Below are 17,517 nucleotides of genomic sequence, written 5' to 3' on the forward strand. Positions count from 1 at the left end.
TATTAGTATATTAGTACGTCCTATATTTCTACGCTTCTACGTTTTAAACTTATAACGTAACTATATAACTTAGCTATCCCTTATTTTATAGCTCAATTAGTTTTAGTACCTTTTATACTATCTTAACTAACCCGTTTATATCTCTTTTTAGTAGTATAACTACTATTAATATAAGGTCCGTAATAGACTAGCTATTTACTAGAGCTGGTATAAATAATATTACCTAAATACTTTATATAAGTAGGGGCCTATATATAGTAGTATAATGGCTTATAGGCTAAGGAGTCCTTTAGTAGTTCTAAATATAGCGTATAAGATATAATAGGAAGATATAGGAGGATATGCCCCCTTTTAGCCCCTTAGAGACTAGATACCCCCGCTATACTAAAGGCAATATATAGGCAAATTACTAAACCCTTCTACTACCCCCTAGACCTTTTAAGATACCTTAAGGATATAGTATAAAAGGTAGATACACTATAAAGGTAAATAGGCTAGGTAAAGGCGGAGCGCGTAAAACTAGCTAAAATGTTATACCTAGGTTTTTCCCATAATAGGGATTTTTCCTATAAATAGAAGGTAGAGGCCTATATAGACCTAGAAAAGGGACTAAATTGGGCAATAAATAGAACAAATAATAATAAAATAATAAATAAAGCTTTATATTAAAAAAAAGTGTAAAAATTATACCATATATAATATGATCTAATAAAAACTATATATATATTTTTTATTTCATATAAAGCTTTATTTACTATTTTATAAGCCATATTTAAATTTTTATATAAATAGCTATCATAGTTATTGAGATATAAATATTTTAAAAAGACTCTTTTCTTTTAGCTTTTTTTTTTCATAACCCTACTACTTTAGAGAGTCAGAAGCTAGTGTAAGACTTTGCATCTATTTTTAGCTATGAAGATCACGACCTTTGTAATTTGAAGGGACGGTCTCAACCCCAAGCTCGTGATTTCGCGCAAACGCCTGGGTCAAAATTTCACGAGCTCATCCACCAAATTCCACCACGCAGCCCACGCAAGCCACAGCCCCTCAAACTCACCCACGGAATCCCTAGAACCGCTCAATTAGCTCCTGTCCATCCTCTATCAACGTTTCCAGAGCTACAACCCCACCCGCACCAAAATGAGCACCTCCGCGCCCTCCTCAACGCCCTCCTCCCCACTCTCCCCCGACCAACAACTCGCGCAGCGCAAACAGGAACGGTGCCAGACAGTAACGCGCAACCTCTCGATAGCATGCCTGGTCGCGTGCCCGGTCATCGCGGCGCTCCCGCCGCGCAAGCTGGACCTCTACACCTTCGCGCTCGGCGGCGTCTGGGTGGTGTCGGCGAACCACGTCACGCGTTCGTATACCGGACACGGGATATGGCAGCACGTCGTGCCGCTGGGGGATAACTCGTCTTTGCCGACGGAGCGGGCGAGGGAGGTGCAGAGGGTGTTGAGGGAGCGGCAGGAGAGGGAGAAGGGGAGGGAGGGGGAGCGGAGGGGTGCTAGGGAGATTAGGGAGGAGGCGCTGCGGGAGTTGGGGAGGGGGGAAAAAGCGCGCGAGAGAGGATTGCTGGAGAGGGCGTGGATGGGGGATGAGAAGGAGGGGTGGAAGGAGAGGAGGTTGCAGGAGGAGAGGGAGGCGTTGGAGGAGGGAAGGGGGTATGGGAGTCTGATTATGGAGCAGATCTGGGAAGTGTGGAATTGGGGGAAGAAGAGGGAGGGTGAGGAGGACGGTGGTAAGAAGGAGGGGGATTTATAATTTGGGGAATAAAGAGGCGGGAGGATATAATGACGAGCTTGTATTTTATTGTAAGCATGGTCGGGCTGGGGGGAATTAGGGCATATGTGGAGTTTTTGGATATGCATCCGATAGTGGATACCACAGTGCAGCACTAGATGAACACCGCTGCCAAAGCCATGAAGCGTCCGAACGCCCTGTGCCGAATGAAAAAAAGGAAATTGGGAAGCGAATCGACTAGCAAGGAAGCGACGTTTCCTAGTGCCATACATCCCGGACCATATTACGCCACGCCAGTCGAATTTTAGGGGTCTTCAAGTACGATTTCTCGCATGCAATCCTAATATCGCCCCAACACTGAAGAATAAGCCTTCCCACGCTATCCACCTGTCCTTCCAAAGAATTACTTTACTAGCCCATGAAGCCAATCACGTCCGACACGAATTTCCCTTAACAGGCGTCCGCCTCTTCGACCTTGACGCGCTTCGCACTAGCACTCTCGTAGCTGTCTCCACCACCATAGGTTTCAACCTTGATCCCATCTGACAGCGGATATATTGCCGAAAAGGAGCGGCCACGCTTTTTGGCAAATTTAGCGATCATGGGGTTCATCGGGAGTGCCTCTTCGTCACCTGAGGGGCTACCATTGATGGCGGATCTAGGCTTAGACTTCGGAGTTGACTTCTTGCCAGAAGTGAATGTAGACTTTGCGGTCTTCGTCGAAGCAGCCGGGGTGGAAGTGCCACTGCCCTTGGCCCTGTTTTTGATTATACGAACATGCTCGGTGATAGCTTTAGGAGTGCAATCTAATTCCCAATTTGGTTTAGCTAATTTGAGTATGACGACGGCTCATTTCTCCAATATCTTTAGCAGGGCAGGGTAGGTGGTTTATGGGCAGAAATGGACAAGAGTAGGATGTACGCACCCGTGCCCATAGCTGCAGCGATGCTGGCCAGGATCTCTTTGCTGAACTTGAGATCGAACTTTAAGAAAACTTCAGTGAAGAGCTGCGGCGAGTCAGCTGAAAAAGACTAATTGTAATTATTAGATAGGTAGCAATGTGTTACCTTGGCATCTGCCTCGGGAGTCCAGTTCATGGGCATGTTAACGGCTGGTGTGGTTTCCTAGGACGGCCTGTGAGTAACAAGCTTGAAGGTCAAGGGTCACAATAGGGTAGAGGCAGGAGCAAGTTGAAGTGAGAGGCAAACCTTAGTTAACTGGAGTTAAGAGGATGCCTAGGATGAAAAGTAATTAGTATGGGGTAAATCGGTAAATATAGGATGAAATGAGGATGGGTGATGACAGGCTGACGTTGTGATTCGAGAAAGAGGGTGAGGAATGACTGACTGAGATGGACTGAGTCAAGTAAATTAGCGACCTTAGCTTACCAAGTGAGCCGAGCAAATGTGTAATGGATGTGTATGGCAGACTTATGAGAAGAGGGTTTGTGCTGTGAGGGGAGGCTCGGAATTATAACTGAGAAGAAGTTTAAAAAGTAGAAGTGAGCTGAGTTGAGAGGAAAGAAAGAGAGTTGGGTGCACTGAAGTAGAAATCGAGCTAATGTTGTGGTAGCAGACTTTTCACCGTGGGCACTAATATAGGACTAATGCGATATTCACCGAAGATCAGCTGACCATTTGGAAATGGAGATGAGGGCTGACTACGGTTAATGACCCGACTTTGCATGGTACAGCTACTTCTAAGTATCACATCCATAGTTACCATGAGGTTTATAGAAACCTGATATATGCAGACCAAATATCTCCCTCCCTCCCTACCTCCATCATCACTCGATGCGGTTTTCTGGCTGTCAGACATCAACTCCGATGAGGGATAATACTTTCTGAAATTATTACATAAACTGTAAGCAATTCTTTTACCAAAAATCATGATGAACACTACTCTCCTTCCTAGCAGAAGGCTAAGGATTGACAACTTGAATTCTCATGAACGAAAGAGTTCCGATGCATATTCCTGATACTTTTGACATATCTGAAAAATAGTGTGGCAATGATGAATGTGACTAGGAGTTGATAGAAGTGGGAGCGGGTGAAGTGAGGTTGAGGTTGGAACAGGAAAGTGGAGCAACGCGACCGGGGGGTTATTGCGGCAGTCTATTAGGTATCCCGCAGCTTGGCGAATAGCCGTCTCAATGCCAATCTATTAGATCACTGAGCGGGTATGGCGAGGAAGTGGGTGCGCAGCTCCATGAGGAAGAAGCTACTGTCAAACGCACGCGGAAAACTAATAGTCGTCCTTTTACCAAATTGATCATAGATCAGGGGTGCTCCGTTTCATAGCCACCTCGTGTATATATAGGAGCTCTAGAACCTTAATTCAATACAACAGAGTTCTTATTCTGATTTGACGTTCGACAGCTACGGAGCTCAAGAAGTTATTCTAGAAAGTGGCCCGTGCCCCAGCCAAGCTCTAGAGACTAACCCTTTGGAATACGCGGCCCAGCAAGCCGCGCATTACTCTATGAGGCATATTGCCAGGGTGTACGGTAGGGAGCAGGCAAGCCGAGCAAGGGTCACGGGAGTGTCGATGGAAGAGGACGATATGGTAAAGAGTATAGGCATAGCCTACAGAGACGAACGGATAAAGAAGAGGAGGCAAGCCCGAGGAGCTTAGCGAACATACATATATCCGCAAGCTGATATCGCTAACCTTTTTTGTCAAAAAGGTGATTCTACCTAGGTATAGTATTCGAGGCTCGGCTGATCGTCGGTCAGCCAAAAGTCACGTGTTCGGCCACATATTCGCGTATATCCACAGCGCCACCAGCGCCAAGCTGTGGATATACGCGTATTAAGGGCCGCCCGCTGATCGAGCCGCTGATCGACGGTAGAGACACCCTCCTTAATAGCTATAAGCTCTAGGCTAAAGGCGCCGCCTTATCCCCATAGTGCTTTTATAAGGGTTATTTTAACCCTTGCTCGGGTGCATCGCCGCTTAGAGGTAGCCAAGGCCTAGCCGAAGGCTAGGCTTGGCACCTCCTTATAAGCACCTCAGGCTTGCGGCCCTTTCCCTCCTCATCGGTTCGTCTCCGTACGAAGCTATTGTCATACTCTTTACCATATCGTCCTCTTCCATCGACTCTCCTTGTGGCTCATGCTCGGCTTGCCTGCTCCCTACCGTACACCTGGGCAATATGCCTTACAGTTTTCCTATAAATCTCGCCAAAGTCTTTCAGACTAAGAAAACGATTACCGTCCTAAATCAGCTTAGCGGGCGGTGCGGATATTCCTATACCCGCATAATCGATTTCTTGGTCTGAGCTTCTGAGGTAACTGTGGATATACTATTGATTAAAAAGACTCTTAAAACGAGAAGTCACATGATCTCCGGGTTGTCCCCACCAGTGCCCCCACACTATATAATAACTATTAGTTACACAGTGACTTGCAAAATCTCTTCACTTATTCAGCCGGGTGTAAAACACCTTGTTCTCTAAAGACAGAGCTCTCTATCCCGTCACCAGCTAGTAACCAACTTAAACTCGCTGGCTTGACTTCTAGCGCCCCTGGAGAGCCGCTAGTAGGAGGAATTCCAGACTCACAATTGAACGACTGTACTACCGTGACAAATTGTCCCCGTATTAGCGGAATGCCCCCAGGGAAGTGTGGCCCAACCAGAGGGACGGTGACGTGGTCCGAGTATGCCTCTGCCTGGCCGTACGGAGTGCCATCGACGAAAACCTGGACCAAAGCGCCGGGAAGGACGTCGCTCACCTTGACGCTGAGGCTGATCTCGAAAATTTCCGGCTGGTCGAAGGATGGCGGGTCTAATTTCTCTGGCAGTCGGTTGACGGTGGGATGGTCAGGGGACTCGACGGTGCTGCCACAGCCGTCTTGGCGCAGAAAGAGCTTGCGGTCACGGGTCAGCTTCTCCCACAGTATGGGAGTGTGGATTATCGGGGGTTTGAAGCTCTCGTCAGCAACGGCGGGCGTGGAGAGCTGCACGTTGCTGAGGGGGGATTCTTCCCACCAGAGAGTCGTACGTGCGGAGGGATTTCCAGCGAAGGCGAAGAAAGAGCTGCATTCATAGAGGTCGGTGAGAAAGCGGGGCTTGTGGAGGGAGGTGTCGGTATTTAGCGAGACTGTGCCTGAATCGCTCTTGTGGCCGCAAGCATCGATCTAGAAGAATGTCGTAGAAGTAGAGGGGTCCAGCGTCCACCCATCAGGGAGGGGAACGTCGCCATATCCGTTGCCCCACTCGAAACCATCCTTCGCGCCTGTAGCGTCTATATGGATAAGCACCAGCGTACCGCCGTCTACTAGCCCCGAGAACTCCAAAGATGGCGAGTCGGGGCATGGCGGTGGTGAATTAGTTGGGACGGGTGGATCCGTAGCGGAGGCGACCAAAAATGTCTGAGGTGCGCCCGGTGCCTTTTCGCATTGTGAAGGGAGAGGCTGCTGAGCGAATACCACAATGCCCTCTTTCAGCGGTTCCATGAGAGACAATGTGAAGTGAAAATTCGGCGAATGGAAGCTGGAGGGGGCGCCATTGTTGTCCATCCTGTACAAGGATCCCGGAACACCTCCATTCATGTTGATTGTGGTTTGACATTCATGCAGTGAGTCGGTGCTAAGTTCTGTTCCTGCGTTGCGAATGAAAAGGTCGTAAAGCTCGAGCGGGTCCGTGTTTACGGTGCCGGTGAGCGTTATGCCGGCAAAGGTGATACTCTGCGATACCTGGAGGACATCGCCTGCGAATAAGAACACGTTAGGATCTAGGTCGATCCAAATATCGGAACTGCCAAATGATGTTGTTTCGCCTAAAGTAACGGATCTAGAAGAGACCTTGACAGTGGCCCCGACCAAGACATCGGAAACTTGGATGGCGTTTATACACGTGTGAACCAGCGAAGTGATGGTTGGAGGTCCTGGCTGCTTGAACGGGTTGACCAAAATCAGGCCTTTGGAAGATGTTGCGCCTCTACCACCATCGGAGAATTGTTGTGCGACGAGTTCATGCCCGACCACTAAAGGTGCCACGACGGGAATAACGCCTGTGCCATGCCTGATGTGCGTGGGCATTCCTTCAGCAACAATTCTATTTGTGTTCGCATCGAAAACAGTTACATCGTGGACAGTTGAGACCAAGTTAGTGACTTGAATAAAGGTGGAGGCTTCAGTTATTGGACCCAAAATTGTAGGTGGTCCAGGAGGAAAGGTTGCTAGAGCTGATGTGATAAGGAATATAGTGAGGAGAAACGACTTTGGATACATTTCAAGGAATAAGAAGACGGACATTATATTTGACTGATAACAACCTCGATTGTGAAACAGGATCTAAGAAGGGAGCGGGGACAAAAACAGAATACAATGGCATCAATGCTGTTCAGCTGAAAATGTTACAGCTGAAAGACCAATTGCTGCAGCCAAGAGACTTGGCGAAAGTTCGTCCTTTCCATTGAGGCCTCACTTCACCCCGCCGCGCTAAAAACTCGCTAATGCTCGCTTAATTTGAGCCACCAAATATGTTAACCTCAGTGATGTCCCTCCTTAGCGAGTTGCAGATTCGGTACACCTCTTACCTCTACAACTACTTCGCAACGGCTTAAATTAACGCCTACCATTAAAATACGTTTTAAATACATTAAACTAATTAATTTCTATTATCTAAATACGTTGCGAAAGTGATATAGCTACAGCGAAGGCGTTAAGAGATGGTATAGGTGAACCCCAAATAAACTTTAAATAGGATTTTAAAGTGAGATCCAAACGTTATTATAATATATTCTAATTATAGCAGGGTTCCTCTAAGAGAAACCTTAGGGGTTGTTCGGTTGCAAATCGCCTCTATTTCATAATTGTTCAATCCGCGCGCCTTTTAGTGTCGCCCGTTTTGTAATTAGTGGTGGCTACTACAGTGATGTGCACGACCAGCTTCACCCCCCCCCCTTAGCGAGTTGCAGATTCGGTACAGGTATCCAATTTCGCCTGATTGCCAACAACTGTACATAGTAATTGTAGCGAACGGCCATGGCTACGCGCAAGGACCTTTTTGGCTGCCCTGGAGAATCGCCTTGGTTGCCCTAGAGATTCGCGGTTGGCCAGGAGAACCAAATTGAAGACGTACGCTTCCTCTTCTCCCCCTTAACTACGCCTACGTTATGGCCGCCAAAACGCGAATACAACGCCGCCTCCTCAATTGCCGATGAAATTTGGCAATATCGTACGAGTGGAAACCTTACGATATTTGACAAAGATCACGACACTGCGGAGGAAGGCCGGTCGTAAGTCCGCCAGAAGTAAAGTTCTTGCAGCCAAGCATACAGCTTCGCTACAATTACTATGTACAGTCGGTGGCAATCAGGCGAAATTGGATACCTGTACCGAATCTGCAACTCGCTAAGGGGGGGGGGGTGAAGCTGGTCGTGCACATCACTGTACTATGGCTTATTTGAATCTGTAATTGAGTCGATTGTTCGGTAAGGCTCCATAACGAGGCTCCAGATTTGACTTTGTATAATGTATGATTGACGTTGGTGAGCGATTCGAATGAGCCCCTCTCTGCCACCAGGCCTCTATCGCGACTCCCTACTTTAGTGTAGCAATGGAGCCTCCTCCCCGGCCAACGCCCTCTCTGCGATCGACGTTTTCTACGTCTTCGCCCACCTCCCGTGCGACCCGTAGTAGAGTTACAGTGACGCCTGCGACGCTAGTGCCAGGTCTAGGGCCAGTTGAAGGCCTCTTAGCTCTCCGGCGTATATGCTGCTGACTTGGTTTGTCCCCATGTAATTGGTTACCTCCATTCCTGATTGAGGTATGCATGCTGACGCTCCGACCTCCCCGTTGATTTCGCTTTAGTCAGTGCACGCTAGGAAGTGTCTTGGGTCGTCTTTGGTTTCCTGTGCGATCTGGTCGTGCTCCTGCTTTGCTATTTCTTTATTCCTGGTGACGTAGGTTTGTGGTGGTTTGACCCAGGGGCAGAGCCTCTCTGGCAGATCTCTTTTATGGGTAGCGTTCCCTCAGGGAGGCGTAGCATGGCATTGTTTTCCAGTTTCTGGAGAGGGCTATACCATTGATACTTGGTTGGGGCAGATCTTCTTAGTTGTAGGATCTTATGGTACAGCGGTGAGCCTCTGATGCGATTTAGGGAGGACTCTACTGCGCGGTAAAGCGCTACTTTGATAGGTGGGATGTGCATGTCGACTTCTAATTCGGCTCTGGCTGTGGTCCGAAATGCTCCCGTTACAAGGCAGAGCACTCTGTGTTGGACCCTTGCAAGAACCCGGTGGACTCGTTTAGCTCTTTTAATAAACCCACGTCCTCCTTCCGGTATGTACCAGCAGGAGGCTGCGTATAGCATGCGTGGTACGACTGTGGCAGTATACAGCTGTCTCATATGTCTAGCTGTGATGCCCCACGTGGTTGCTGGTTTGCCCACTTTTCCGCCCTTTTGTGCAGCATCGCCAGCGTCTTTGTTATTTCTTCAGTAGTTCTTCCGTTTACCATAATGCTTGTGTCGTCGATATAGCCTATAACGAGTCCGTGTCTGAGCCCGTCTTCGTCCATAGCTATATCTAGGAGGTCGGCGTTATAGAATAGGTAGAGGATTGGCGATATTGGTGTGGGGGACCTTTCTGATGTGCCTTCTAGTAGCTTGATGCAGGTAGACCTTCCTGTGAGAAAGCTGTTGATCCAGTTGACCATTGGGGTGGGTATTCTTCGTTTCCGGAGGTAGTGGATAAGCCTGCGGTGTGATACGTTGTCAAAGGCTCCGCTTACGTCGAGTATAAGTAGGCTTACTACGTCTTCTTCTCCCGTTTGCCACGACGCGTGTACCTTCTCCAGGAGGAGGTGCACCGCGTGTTCGCAACCAGCTGCTGCTCTTCCACCTGTGTGGGTGCGTGGTAGGAAGCCATAAGCGTCCGCTATGAAGAGCAGTCGTTTTGCAAGCACTTTGTCCATTACTTTACCTACTGTATTTAGTAAGGCGGTTAGTCTGTGCATCTTAGGGTCTCTAAAGTCCCCTTTCTTTGGTTTTCGGAGTGCTACCGTGATGGATCTTCTGAAGTGTGCTGGGCAGTACCCTGCTGTTAAGCAGTGGTTGAAAAGTCGGGTGAGTGGTTCTTTTAGTTCCTGTATGGCCTTATGGAGTACACGGCTTGGGAGTTGATCCTCTCCTGGCGCCTTGTCTGGACTAGTTGTTCTAATAGCGTTTTCTACCTCCCATGTTGTAATTTCCGGGATCTATATTGGGTTTGGGTACTGATACTCGTGTATATCTTTTAGATCTGCTGCAGGTGGCGTGGGAAAGAAGGAGCCCTTTAGGGCTGCCGTCTTTTCTTCTACGGTACGTTGTGGGGTACCTGTTGCATCTCTGATATCTGGTGTGAATGTGGTCCTTGTGATATTCCTCTTCTTAGCCCAGGCGTGTAGGGACCATAATCCCTTCATGTCCTTGGCCTCACTGACTCTGTCTCTGTGTTCCGTTCTTGTAGCCTTTTTGATAGCTTTAGTCTTTTCTCTCCTTGCTATCTGTAATGTGGTGTGGTTCTCTTCTGTTGAGAACCTATCATAGTACCTCCGTGCTCGTCTCTCTGCTTTAATTGCTTCGGTACATTCTTCTGACCATCCTGGTTTGGATCTCGGGCTGATTTTGGCCATTGGCGTAGACAGTTCCACGGCCTTCGGTGGGGTGCGATGCGGCTCTTTCGCGTCCTAAGCGAGTTAACGATATTATTGAAATGGCTGTAACCGAGAGTGGTACTTCCGTTTACGAAACGAAATACCGCCGCTGCGAATTATTGGAAGGCCGGCTTCGAAAAGACCCACAATGCGCCAGCATCGTAGCATCTGCCTCGCCGCCTTCCTCTCAAGAAAAGGATATGCACCACCAAACTCTCGAAGCGGCCTCGAATAAACGATGCAACATCACAGCAAAGGCACCGCTTCAGCTCAATGAAATTCGCGGGGGTAGTAGATTTTTCGGGAGTGTCCGTTCCCAGAGCGAATTACTCGACCTTAACCATCCCGAATCTCAAGTCGCTGCGACCCAACGCTTGCCCAATCATGAATCCATGCACATACGCTCCACCAACGAGTCGGTACCGCTGACTGTTATGGCTCTGTCGCCTAAGAACCAATGGAACGCGTGATCCGGGAACGACCCAGACAGAGTCGCCAGCTCTGAGGGACTGCGTGCCGAGACCAAAGAAGCCTTGCCGCGTTCGAAAAGGGCGGAGAAACCTGGTGTGAGAGTAATGAAGATCGTACGACGAAGCGCTATGTTTCAGAATGTCGAAGAAATCTGCATCTCTGCTCGATTTCTCAATGCAGTTGCGGATGTCGGCAATCGATGGCAAAATGCCATTCGGAGTCGAAAGACCCGAAACGGGGTCGGATGCAAGAAATGCTGTTTGCTGACTGCGGCTCATCTCCTGGAAGGCCACTGTATATCTCCAAAGCACCCAGTCGTGGAATGCCCGCTCGAGGCTAGCAAAAGCTGGATACTGGATACGCTGGACAGGTTGTGCACCTGACCTGTTGGTTATCAGCGTCCTCCAGAGTACCTCTTCGCGGCTTTGTTCGGTGAAGTACACGGGATCAAGAGTAGAGAGCACTTGGTATAGCTTTAAAGGTCTCGCACACTGTCGAATTTCCTCTTTTGTCTCGCAGATTTCGGTGGTTTTATCTAGCTCCGCGGCTTCGATAAGCAATATCGGGTGATCCGCTTCCCCGTACACTGCGAACTTTCGAGGACGATCACCAGCAGCTGAAAAGTGCGAGTATCCAGTGACCCCGAGCCCCAAGGATTTTGTGACGCTCCAGTCCGGCACCCAAGACGGTAGTCCGGGTATCTCTTGGAAATCCTCCCCCTCCACGCATGTAAGCAGGAGAAGGTTATCGGTGTGATCTAAGATGTACCTGGCGGCGGTAATGTATACTTCTGCTATTGAGCTATTGTATCGTGGAAAGATACTTGCATTTCCTAGCTGCAGCTGTGAGTAAACCTTATCTCTTGGATCCTGGCACTGCGATGAACGTGATCGGATGAGAGCATAGAGCAGCCCGTCATTCAAAGGTGATGCCCAGGCCCTTTTCATAGCAGCTAGTCTCGCTGGAATGCTATGCCACGAAGAAACGCCCCTTCCGACAACACCAGAAACTTCAGGGCTGCTGAGATAGTTCTTCCAACTCGATGTTGCAAGGAAATCTGACACAGTGGTCATACTGTCCCATGGTAAGGAATGGCTGCCGCATAACAAGCTTGCTTCCTTTGCGAATATAACTTCTTGGATGATCCAGGCTCTTTGGAACCATGTCCTTCGAAACAGACGAGCCAGTGCTGTCCAATGTTCCAAGTCTTCGAGTATATTGGGGGATTTGGCGAATACATTGCGTGGGTGCAGATCTCTCCGCTTCTGCTGAGACAAAGCTGCAAGCGCTTCAAGGAGCGCAAACGCGGGAGAAGTCGATTCGTCTTCTTCTCCGAGCCATATGATGACGCCTGTTGCAGCTTGGTAAATCTCAGCCATGAGATTGACCTGTTGGCTTCGTTCTGAATAATCATCTTGATTGATATATATTGCATCGGTCCAGATATAGCCTTGGCTTTGGGGTTTTTGACTATGTGAGTAGCGGTGGAGGAAGTCGCGGAGGTTTTTAGTAACCATGAGGTCCTTTCCATTGCAGAGAATGCGGCAATTTCGTCTATCTGTAGTGCTCATCACAGAATGCGCGGTCCCTTTGAGTTCAGTATCTTCCGATGTGCCCGTCCTTTTTTCCGCCTCCGTCTCTTTCTTCATCCCATTCGTGCTATCAGCATCAGTCCAAGGAGATCCCCATGTATACGACGCAGCAACGAAAGCAGGTTTATCCTTCGTGTTCGTCAATCGAACTACGTCCAATCTGCAACTAATTGTCTCCGTTACGTCTGATTTTAGTTGCATACGTAGCAGCCGCACATGCGCATCCTTCAGGGTAGGAAGCGCGTCGTATATGTCCATTACAAGATAGCCAGGTCCAGAGACTGGATCCTACAGAATCGAGAGTGTGTTTCCCGCCTACTCAGAGTGGTAGGTATTCCTCAAGCTTATCAACCCTCGAGACTCAAAAAATGAACAATAAGGAGTGCTTTAGGAATCCGAATATCATGGGGTGATACTGTTGGTTGCAAAATATCGGGAACTCGCTTAGAGCGACGACGTCGCGCATCTACCCTACCATCAAAACAATATACCCCCTATAGCCCTACCAATATGGCTCCAATTTATATAAATAAAGGCTTATTTTATAACTTTACTTTAAGGCTATAAAATAAGGTTTTATTTATATAATTTGAAGCCAAATTGGTAGAGCTATAAGGGGTGCTTATTTTTGGGGGGAGAGGGGCCAGATTAGTCAGCGCAGAGCCTCAATTTAAGTTTTACGGCCACCCCCTATAGCCCCACTAATATAGCTCTATATTTAATAAATAAAGACCTATTTTATAGCCCTAGAATAGAGCTATAAAATGGGCCTCTATATATAAAAATTGGATTAATATTAGTGGAATTATATAGGGTAATATATTGCTGCGGCTTGGCGATTTTTACCAATATTTCCAAAACGGCAGTATACCCCCTATAGCACCACCAATACAGCTCTATATTTAATAAATAAAGACCTATTTTATAGCCTTAGAATAGGGCTATAAAATAGGCCTCCATTTATAAAATATAGAGCTATATTAGTGGGGCTATAGGGGGTAGCCGTAAAACTTAAATTGAGGCTCTGCGCTGACTAATCTAGCCCCTCTCCCTCTAAAAATAAGCACCCCTTATAGCTCTACCAATTTGGCTTCAAATTATATAAATAAAACCTTATTTTATAGCCTTAAAGTAAAGTTATAAAATAAGCCCTTATTTATATAAATTAGAGCTATATTGGTAGGGCTATAGGGGGTATATTGTTTTGATGGTAGGGTAGATGCGCGACGTCGTCACTCTAAGCGAGTTCCCGATATTTTGCAACCAACAGTACTTAAAAGTGAAGAGAAACATAGCTGGTTGCAGCTGACTTCGCTGTTCAGCTCCTCCCAACGAGGCTGAATGCACCTCTAAAACGCAACCCTTTCCCCCGCTTTTGTACAGCGTTCGTGAACACGTGCCACGAAAACCGACCACATCGGTCCTTGTCTCAGCATGCTTAGACCACATGGGACGCCGGATAAATCCAGCCCGATGGCACTAAACCAGTTTAGGCCATCTGTCCCTATGTGGTCTGAGACACTTTAGCAGACGTTTATAAAGCACGTCGCGATATCCGCATGGCTAATATTACGGATATTCACTTCTTATTCTTATAACAAGTTTAGGCAGCTTAAAAAATCCATTAATTATACACTAGGCTCCGGCAAATTAAATAGTCTATATAAAAAGTCTCCCCACCTTCCCATTTCTAACATTAATTTTAAAATAGCCGTAACGCGGTTTACTAAAGTAAATAATTAGCAATATCCGCACTAATAACGCATTAATCTTAACCACCTACTCTCTATCCATTATATCCATAATTTAATAATTAAAACCCATTAAGATCTATCTATTATAACGTATTTAAGTCCTCCCTACCTTTATCCAACCCTTTATTCTCCCTCTGCTGCTTTTAAGCGCTATTTATTAATGCCTCTATTAAAGTAAATAAGGTAAAGAGGTTATAAACTATAAGCTAGTTAAGCAGATTAATAAGCTAGCAGTACGCAATAGGCTAGGGATTATATTAAAATAGATCCCTAGCGGTTTCCACGGCTATATAGCCTATAGAGGAAGCTACCCTAGCTTATAAGCAGCTCTTATAAACTTTAAATAAGCAAGCTAAATAAAGCTATTATAAAAATATATCCGTACCACGGTTATACGGAGCAGCTTAAGGCCCTAAGGGTACTAATATTTAAGCGGCAAGATCTTATACTTATAGTAAAGACGTCTTTTAGTAAGAGTATAATAATATAAGCACTACTATATCTTATACCTAATGCAGTTATTATTATTATTCTTCTACTTAACACAATTAGGTTAAAGTAAGTAAAAAAGATTATAAAGCTACCTTATATTCGACCTATTTATATATAGGAGAAAACAATATCCGCTAAGCTAATTAAGGATATCCGCATAGGCAGCTATATACATATCCTTATCTCCCTAGAGCTTTTAGTTAGTAATAAGCTATATAAGGTTCTAATAGACCCAATATTTCGTTCCTATATTACCCTTATAGTGGTTAATAAAGTACACCTACTTACTAATTAGGGAGAGACCTTCCGTATAGCGTATATATAACTCTTTAAAGTATATTTAGTCTTAATTAATAAGCCTTAGTTTATATATACCGCAATACTAGACCTATCTACGTTTTAGACTATATATAAGCTAGCTAGGTTTAAACCTAATATACAAGTTATTAAAACCCTAATTAATTGGCCGGAGCTAAAGATTATATAAAGGGTTATAACCGCGCTAGAGAAGAAGGACTTTCGAGCTCTTTACTTTACTATTACTGCTACTCTAGTGTATTCATATACTGCTAGTAATAGTAACTAAGGAAAAGGCAAGCAATTAAGAAGCCGCTTAATATCCGCATAATAAACATACCGCTAATAGTTTAATTAACTTTAGCTAATTCTAAAGACGATCATCTTTTTTAATTCTAAGGAGTGGATAGCTGCCTATCGTAATATTATTCGCAGCTAGTTAATCTATTATAGCTATAATGCTACTATTACTAAAGAAGCGGTATAGAGCTACTATATAACGCTTATAGATATTAATAAAGACCGCTTATACGCCAAATACGCGCGCCCAACGTCTTAAATTTAAATTTTTATTATATTAAATACAGTAGTATATGGTGCAGATGTCCCAAATATCTACCATTCAATCTAATATGGAATGCCTCGCCATAAATCCTATAATATACTAGTATAGCGGTTTAGCCGGGTAGGCCAAGGAAAAGGCCTTTTAGGCGAAGCAATCTTTATAGTTAAGAGCCGCTAGCGGGGTCCTTATAATAAATTAGGTGGTTCTAAGCATACACAACCTTAGTATATAGGCGATCTTCGCGTAAGCGCGCTACGTAATAATATCCGCAGGCGACAAAACATAGAGACTGCGAATATTACGGGCGATGCTTTATCTATAGCGTTAGTTAGTACTAAGCAGTTAGTAGATATAAGAAGCGGGTATAGGTTAAGCCCTAGTAGTTCTATAGTACGCCTACCTAAAGAGCTTATTATACTAACCCTACGCCTAAAGAAGTGGTTAACTAATGCGTAGTTATATAGTAAACTGCCGTTTACCCTATAGCGGCTAGTTAATAAGGATTAGGTATACTTATGAGTAATATAACTTATATACTATAAAGACCCACAGTCTACTATTAGTAAAGACTTATATTATAGTAACTGTAACTTAGCAATATTTATAGATTGCGAGTACAATATCCGTACTAGCCATAGTATAAATATTGCAAAAACCCGCCGGGAGCCTATATTAAGCAATATATAGAAGTGGTTTACGTAATAGGCGGAGGCTAGGTATTAGAATACATTATAAACGCCTATAGTTAATTATATTATACTAAATAAGCAGCTTTGTTGCCTTTATAATATAGGGTAAGTTCTAGATACAGCATTATTAAGGTAAGCAATACCTAAGTAGGATCCTAATATCCTTGGTAAGGAGCTTCCGTCCCTTATTAAGCTTTTAGTAAATAAGGAACAAAAATAGAAATAAAAAGAAATAGGGCAACTCTTAGGTTCTTCTAGGTTAATTATATAGATATTAGAGCGGTTTTCCTAAGCGTTAAAGTAGCACGCTACTATAAATAAGCGCTTATTATAGGCTCTTATACAGGCTTCGTAGGTTTTAAATAGAAGATTTAAAATATCAGCACTATAGCAATTAGCGTCTTACTATAGCGCTAATATATTATAGGCTAGTTAACAGTTAGCTATAAACCTCTTACTAATAACTTAGGAAGAGGATATACCTATACCTTCGCTAACTCTTAAGTCTCTAGCTCCTACTCCTCCATTATTACCCTTATACTAGCCATTAGATATATCTATGCCGCTAGCAACCCGCTAGTTAGATATATCTTTATTAGTACCATAAAGGCAGTTAGTATAATTAAATAGAGGTAAATATATATAAAGAGCACTATAGAAAATTAACGGCAACGCTAATTAGTATATAGCGGGCTAATATTAGGTAAGATTAGTTAATATTAGGCGAGGTTAGCTAATACTAGGTAAGTTTACCTTATATCCGCCAAGTAGATATTATAACCATAGTAGCTAATATCTATTAGGATGACGCCTCCCCTTTCCCTTATACCCTATACCCCTAATAAACACAGCCTAGGAACTAAATAGATTAATTAATTAATAATATCAATTACTTAGGAATATATACTAGTGCTACTAACTATAGCGGATATTAAACGGTTATAGTAATAGCTTATAGCTAATATCTTATATTACTTATTAAGCAATTTATACGCAGGTTAAAGCTAGGTTTAAGTAAAATTAGTAGGGAGTATAAAGCTATCTAGCTCATTATTATTATTATAGAGATTAAGCTTATTAAATATAGCGGAAAGATTACCGCCTAGCCATAAATTAAACTCGTTAAAGGCAGATTAATTAAGTTGTTTAATACCTAGTTATAGTAAAGGCGGCGCTTTTATCTTTACTCGCTATACCTAATAGCAGATAATAAAACCTTCGGCAATCGTATTAGTAAGCAATTAAATATCCGCTATAGGAGATTTAATA

The 17,517-nt window shown here is 44.8% G+C and overlaps 4 protein-coding genes across 4 annotated transcripts; 1 reads left to right on the top strand and 3 right to left on the bottom strand.

Annotated features, from left to right (window-relative positions):
• Window positions 1–1,173: 1,173 nt before the first annotated feature.
• Window positions 1,174–1,746, top strand: K441DRAFT_453693 (uncharacterized protein; the record flags this gene model as incomplete). Its single annotated transcript, XM_067641718.1, has 1 exon — window positions 1,174–1,746. A coding segment is annotated over one exon (573 nt), but the record flags the coding sequence as incomplete, so codon positions are not given.
• A 199-nt stretch (window positions 1,747–1,945) lies between these two features.
• Window positions 1,946–3,280, bottom strand: K441DRAFT_663888 (uncharacterized protein). The gene is made up of 5 exons (XM_067649271.1): window positions 3,094–3,280; window positions 2,955–2,981; window positions 2,814–2,870; window positions 2,672–2,753; window positions 1,946–2,552 (listed from the first exon to the last, which is right to left on the bottom strand). The coding sequence occupies exons 3-5, from the start codon at window positions 2,847–2,849 to the stop codon at window positions 2,197–2,199; spliced, it is 474 nt and encodes a 157-aa protein (XP_067501398.1). The 5' UTR covers window positions 2,850–2,870; window positions 2,955–2,981; window positions 3,094–3,280; the 3' UTR covers window positions 1,946–2,196.
• A 1,888-nt stretch (window positions 3,281–5,168) lies between these two features.
• K441DRAFT_679302 (uncharacterized protein) lies at window positions 5,169–7,004 on the bottom strand (the record flags this gene model as incomplete). Its single annotated transcript, XM_067651250.1, has 3 exons — window positions 5,169–5,272; window positions 5,309–5,885; window positions 6,009–7,004. 3 exons carry the CDS (start codon window positions 7,002–7,004, stop codon window positions 5,169–5,171), a joined length of 1,677 nt encoding a protein of 558 aa, XP_067501399.1.
• A 3,710-nt stretch (window positions 7,005–10,714) lies between these two features.
• K441DRAFT_456252 (uncharacterized protein) lies at window positions 10,715–12,400 on the bottom strand (the record flags this gene model as incomplete). The annotated part of the gene is made up of 1 exon (XM_067641740.1): window positions 10,715–12,400. A coding segment is annotated over one exon (1,686 nt), but the record flags the coding sequence as incomplete, so codon positions are not given.
• Window positions 12,401–17,517: the final 5,117 nt, after the last annotated feature.

The sequence above is a fragment of the Cenococcum geophilum genome, assembly GCF_001692895.1.
Source record: "Cenococcum geophilum 1.58 unplaced genomic scaffold K441scaffold_35, whole genome shotgun sequence".
Lineage (NCBI taxonomy): Eukaryota > Fungi > Ascomycota > Dothideomycetes > Gloniales > Gloniaceae > Cenococcum > Cenococcum geophilum.